Genomic DNA, 6,692 nt, shown 5'->3' on the forward strand with positions numbered 1-6,692 from the left:
TGTGTGTGTGTGTGTGTGTGTGTGTGTGTGTGTGTGTGTGTGTACAGTGCCCTGAGACAGCAGTTGTTGTGACTTTGCGCTATATAAAGTGAATTGAATTGGAGATTTGTTGGAAGCATCTCAGAGACATTTTGGAGACTCGCTGAAGGTATTTTAGAGACTTTTTGGAGACTCTTTGGAAACATCTTGGAGCCTTTTTAGAGACTGGTGACTCCTTATAGACCCATTTTAGAGACTTTTTGGCGACTCCTTGGAAACATCTAGGAGACTCCTTTGAGGCATCTTAGAGACGTTTTGGAGACTCTTTGAATGCAGTTTCAGGTGATGGCCCTGAGGCTTTGGAAAACTCAATCCATAGACTTGTAACAAACATCTACCAATAAATACATTTATAATCAGACAGGCTTTTAGCTAATTCTGTTTTCTRCTTCTTTGTGAAAGCTGCTGTATAAATAAAGCTTACTTAATTAATTACTTATTTCCGAAACACATTAGAAACTGTGTGTATGTATGAGTGTGTGTTTGTGGCAGCTTGGCAGCGTTGGGTGATGTCTGAGTGAAGTAAAGTGACGGAACGACTCCTGGGTCGGAGGGGAAATATCAGCGCTGCTGAACCGTATTGGGAGGAATTTAGCTCCGGCACAGAGGCAGCAGCAGTGGCAACGCTGACTCAAAAACCTATGATGAACGGGGTGGGTTGGTGTGTCAGCAGGACTAATACAAACATCCGTCACCGGCCCATTCGTCCACTCCACTTGCTGCTAGACAGAGTCATTGGAGGAGGGCAGTAGATCAAGGCTGAAGGCCATTTTTTCTGCTCGATTGGGAAAAAAAAAATGTCTGAATGGAAATCTGAGGAAATTCTTCTTGGAAATAAAAACTGACAAAAGCAGAGTCATGGATGAAARGACACTCCTCAAAAAGTTCCATGAAATGAGACAAAAAGACCTTATCTTTCTTTRAATGTTGGATTGAAAGCTCCTGATTGAACAGCTGAGGCAGGTGGGTAAACTCTCAGACAGTAACTCACACCTTCATCACCACTCAGCTGGATTACTGGAGCACTTTAGACAGGGGTCACTGCTTCCTCTGTTTCTGATTTCCAGAGGGAACAAAATGCTGCTGCAGGTCTTAAGTGGCACAAGAAAACATCTCCCTGCAGTGACTGCCTTAGAAGTCATTTTAGAATAATTTTATTGGCTTTAGAGACCGGCTCCACTCTACCTTCATGAGCCCCCACGCAGCCTCCCGTGGTCTCAGGTCAGCTGAAATTATTTCTGACACCATGTGAGATGTAGACTTTTTAGTTTATCTGAATTAATTTTATGTTCTGAGTTTTCTATTCTAATCATTTAACAAWTTTTATGTTTTTTGCTGTTGTATCTTGTTTATTGTTCTGTACAGTATGTTGGTCCTGTGGGTGATATTAGATGGACTTGAATCAACGAGACTAGAATGATCCCTGACATTTAGACCTTCCAGAATTTTATCTGCYGTCTTCCTTCGACAGATAACTCTAACAACTGGTATTTTTTAATATGTGAATGTATTTGTACGGCACTCTGACATGTGTGAGTTATATAAATAAAATTAATTCAATTGGTGAGGAATGAAATGTTTTTGTTTGAGAGATTTTCGATAACTGAAAATATCAACAGCAGTACTATTGCATCCTGTTTTCCTGATGGTGTAAGTGTACTTGTGTTTACGTTTTACATATCTACCTTGTCAATACCAGTAGTCCATATGGGGACCAACGATTGGTACCAATGGAACTCCATTTTTGGGTTAGGTTTAGGACTAAGGTGTGAATTGAATTTAGGTCAGGTTTAGGCTATAGAAATAACTGGAAATCAATGAACGGTACTAACAAGAACATAAATACAAACTCGTGTGTGTGTGTGTGTGTTACTGACCCAGTGTGGCGTAGTAGAAGGGAAAGTCTCCCAGGTATCCAGAGTACTGTGGTAAAGCAAACAGACCCCCGGGGTGACTGTTCCACATCAAGCTGCTCCTGGAGCCGTGCTCCAAGACCCGGTCCTGGATGATCTGCACACAGAAAACAATAAGAAAATTAAAAACAGTTGGTTGGTTACATTCTTTTTTATGGTTCTTTGATACGTAACAGGTTAGAGAGAAGAATGATGGGAAGTTTGGTCAAAACTGTTGACATTATGGCACATAAAGAACAATAAGTTGACTTTAGGCTCTACTGTGTGAATTATAACGAACTAAAGACCAAAATTCAGAACAAAATTGGTCCTATTCTTACATGAAATTACATTTAGGTAAAAAMAACCCTTATCAGTCCAGTTATTTACCTCCAGTCATTTTGACCTGATAATCTCATTATTATTTATAGCTGCTGCTTTATTTCTAAATAGTTTATTTTACCTGAAGATTTGGGAAAACGATTTGAGACAACAACCTACTTCTTCAGGTGAAAACTGGAGCAGGAAGAATCCCCCAAACAAAGCYAATATAAAAAGTGTTGACTTTTAATTTATCTTAATTGGTTATCGTGTTTTTTCGTTTAATTATATGGCTGTTTCAATTTTCTTTTAGGCTTTTATTATGTATTGTGACAGCAGCTGTGTTTTATTGAGTGTAACTCTTTGGTCCTATGGTTGCTTAAAGTGCTTTATACACAAATCAAATGGTTACAAATGTTTTTTTAGTATCCGGTAACTTAAGAACTTTAATAAAACAGATCAAGACTATAAATTACTTATTTAAAGCATAGCATTAAACAGGAAATGATGGATTTGAAGTCAGCTTTGGTGAAAAATAGGTTTTTCTGAAATTACCTTTTTATTTCAAAGGATTCCTCATTGGGTAAAACAAATAAAAGAAGTGAGTAAAAACCAACAYAAAACTGTTTTTAAAATATTTTACTGCCATCACAAAGAAGTCATAAAAATCAGAACTTTATGTGAGGATAAAAGAACGATCGTTATCCTCTCRGATTACAGAGGATGAAATAATAAGGATTGGATCAATGAGCCTTGTAATCGCACCAATAAAATATTTCACACAGAGAAATGAGTTTTCACAAAAACGGGAAGAAGCAGAAAGTCATAAATGTAAATGAATTTCRAGACAACTAAAGCTCTAATAACCTGCTTTCAATTCAGGACGTAAGCAGACGGTTGTTTGAGACTCATCCACCGGTTCGGAGCAGGGATCGGACGACAGCGGGGAACCAACGGAGCTACTTCAATATTTTATTTTAAAACGAAACAAATATTGATCGAGTCAAAGACTGAAAAGTGTGGCACAAAGTGAAAGCTGAAAGAGATGTTATTGTGTGAGATTTTCTCCAAAGACAAACTAAAGAGAGGTCAGATCAGAACAGAAAGCCAGATACGTCCGAATCAGTCAGTCGTGTAGACGGACGCCTCGTAGGGTGTGTGTGTGTGTGTGTGTGTGTGTGTGTGTGTGTGTGTACACATGTTTTTGTTACCTGGCAGTACACACAGCCTTGTGAGGACACTGTTCCTTACAGAGGCAAAAGCCCAGTTCCCATTGGGAGAAACACCATTGGTGGGGCAGTGGTTGGGGTTAGGACTAATGTGTTACTGGGGTGGTTGGGTTTAGGGTAACGGGTCAGGGTTGGGCTATAGAAATGACTGTACGGACTTCCATTCATTTCCAAAGTCCCCATGAGGATAGAAGAACAAATGTGTGTAATCAGCCAAGTACGGGTCTCTGCAGCACATAGTGGGAGTTTCTTGGTGTGGGGTAGTTTGTCGTAATCGTGTTTGGCAGAGTTGACATGTGGGGAAAGATAAAAGATGACGTAATGGTAAAGGTAAAATAACATAATATTTTATGTAATAAACAATTAAAAAAATTCAAACATAATAAACATAATGTGTTGCCTCAGTTGTAAAGTAACTAAGTACAAATACCTTGTTACTGTACTTAAGCAGAATTTTTGGGTATCTGTACTTGAGTAATTATTTTTCAGCCTACTTTTTACTTCTACTTCTTACATTTTCACACAATTATCTGTACTTTCTACTCCTTACATTTTTTAAAAAAGGCTATAAGTAGAAAGTCGTTACTTTTATTAATTTTTGCTTGTTTTTATACCAGCTTGTTATTGTAAAAAAAAAGTAAATATTATCCATATAAATTGTGCCTCCTAGATAGAGTGAATTTAACTGTGGTTGAATGAGAAGTATAAATATATAAAATTCTGATACCGTATATTAGTTTGTACACAAACAAATCATGTCACACTCCAGCAGGACATAATCATTAAAATAAAAGGACTGTACTTAAGAAGTATTTGTATTTCATGAATTATATTAATGTATTTGGCTGCAGCCCTCAGATAGATTTTCATTTTGGGGAAAAGTTTTGTGCAGCCTTGATATATGTATATAAACTGAAACAGCTGGACTAGTGCATCCTAAATTTAACAAATTAAATTTTTTAATACGATATAGTCATTTCTGTATTGTTTTGTTGAGGTCACCTCCTGATAAATATCCTTACAGAAAATCTAACTGCTCATTTTAAATCAACACTTTTACTTTTAATACTTAAGTACAAAAATATCAGATACTTTAAGACTTTTACTCAAGTAATATTCCTAAAGGAGACTAACTTTTACCAAATTAAATTTTTGGTAAGAAACTACTCAAGTATCACTTTGTGGTACTTTATACAACACTGTTGACTTGAAAATAGGTGGTTCCTGAACGTTTTAAGCTGCACTTCTCCCCGAAACCCAAAACACTCAATCCAATGTTTAACAAGCTCCTCCCACACACCAAGAAACTCCCACTTGACTGCAGAGACCTCCTCCTCCTCTCATCAGCCTGTCAGAACCGTCCTGATCCTCTGAGTCCAAACAGAGCCGTCAGTCAAACGGTGACAATGGCCACCATTCTCCCCAGCTGCAGCTGCTGAACGCAGGGAGAGATACAGCCGCTGTGCCTTTGAGCCATGCTAAATTGCTTCAGTAAAACAGACACAGGTTTGCAGCCGTGTTTTATGGCGGCTGTTGAGTCAGAAGTTGCCGGCTGTTGGCTYGCTGACTTAAAGGGGAGGATATACAGCGCAGAAAGTCCGCTTGTTCAAACTGTTAAAAGCTCATAATACAGCCGGAGGCGGGCTGGGCTGTGATGATATCGATGACAAAATTCATCACGGAGGGGAAGTAATGTGAGGGGAGGGGGGGGAAACAACAGCGTAAGTTTCTTTTACTTTTCCGAGCCCTGCCCCCGAGGCCAGTCGATAAGCGTCCAACTCAGAAAAACAGATTAACTCAGAACCCGTTGACTTGTCTATAAAAACAATGGCTGCCACCTTCAAACCCCGCAGCCCTTTACACCTTATGACGGGCAATTTCGCTCGCTTGGCTGCAGCTCCCTCCCCGTCGGCGGCCCTCAGTCGGACATGATGGACGACTCAATCTCCCCTCAGAACAGCCACAATCAACCAATTAGAGCATGATAGATAAATCCTGCCTCTGTGGGCGCACGCTGCGAACTCGACTTTAATTGGTCCGTTTAATAGGTGCAGCAGCAGCGTGAATCCTGTGGTACTGACCTTGTGATTGGCTGAAATGTTGCCTTTTCCTGACTCACCGTGTGATCGTTCCTTTCAGCTCGCCACTGCCAAACACTCCTGTGGTTCTTTTTTTTTTTTACTTCTGTAAAGACTCACTAAATGACTTAAACTATTCTTATTAACTTCTGAAAATTATAGTTCCCCACAAATATGTCTGACTCCTACGCTTTAAAAATGTTATCAGCTTCCAATTTCTTATTTTCAAGAAAACTGATCCAAAACCTCAAACTGTTCAAGGATCATAGAAAGAAAAATATGTTTTTTATTTGTTCTCCRAATAATAAAATAAAATAAATGACAAATATTGAACACAATAAAATATGTTTTTTTATTATGCTGTATTTTTACAGGACAGTTAGCCTGAATAAATCATTTCTGTTGACGATAAACAGACACGGAGTCTGAGGCTTTCCCAGTGTCACCTTGCAGGTCTGAGCAGAGTGACAGCATGTCAGGAGGGTTATGCCTGGGTGATGTGTGTGTGTTGATATATGGAGATGTGCTCAGAGTGTGTGTGTGTGTGTGTGTGTGTGTGTGTGTGTGTGTGTGAGCTAGCTCGCGGTGAGAAAGATAACAGATAAGAAACGTAGCACAGATGTAGAGATCAGATCGACTTCGAAGCTTGGCAGATCATTTGTGATGTGTGGAAATGGGAAATTTAGAGGAAAGCTTTGGGAGTCTTTACTTTAAACAGACTGTAGCACAAAGAGGAAAAATTAGTAATAAAATTAGCGAAAACTAAGACTAAAGTATAAATTAGTGGAAGCCAACCAATTAGGGGTCTCTGCAGAGGAGTTGGCATTTCCAAAGGAAGGTGGTTCTTAAGAGACACACCTGATTGGATGACCACGAAGGGGGCGTTACTAAAGAACACTACCTGATTGGATGATCGTTGTTTCGGCGTTTCTTTATATTATTAGCTTATTTTCTACCCTAGCATCGGACTTTCATATTTATTTTCAAAACATTTAGTTTTACAAACTTGCTGTTGTGACCATGGTAATTAGAAGACTTGGAAATAATAACAGCCGGCAGGTTAGCTGCTAGTATTATATGTTTGCAATATTGCAATATCAATGACTACTTATTTATAGTAATTCAATGTACTT

The 6,692-nt window shown here is 38.9% G+C and overlaps 1 protein-coding gene across 1 annotated transcript in view; it reads right to left on the bottom strand.

Annotated features, from left to right (window-relative positions):
• ext1b (exostosin glycosyltransferase 1b) overlaps positions 1-6,692 on the bottom strand; it is a 136,864-nt gene that overhangs the window by 24,107 nt on the left and 106,065 nt on the right. The window contains exon 5 of the mRNA XM_014022448.1: positions 1,917-2,049. Coding sequence (XP_013877902.1) covers positions 1,917-2,049 — 133 coding nt within the window. The remainder of the gene's footprint in view (positions 1-1,916; positions 2,050-6,692) is intronic.

The sequence above is a fragment of the Austrofundulus limnaeus genome, unplaced genomic scaffold (assembly GCF_001266775.1).
Source record: "Austrofundulus limnaeus strain Quisiro unplaced genomic scaffold, Austrofundulus_limnaeus-1.0 Scaffold330, whole genome shotgun sequence".
Taxonomy (NCBI): Eukaryota; Metazoa; Chordata; class Actinopteri; order Cyprinodontiformes; family Rivulidae; genus Austrofundulus; species Austrofundulus limnaeus.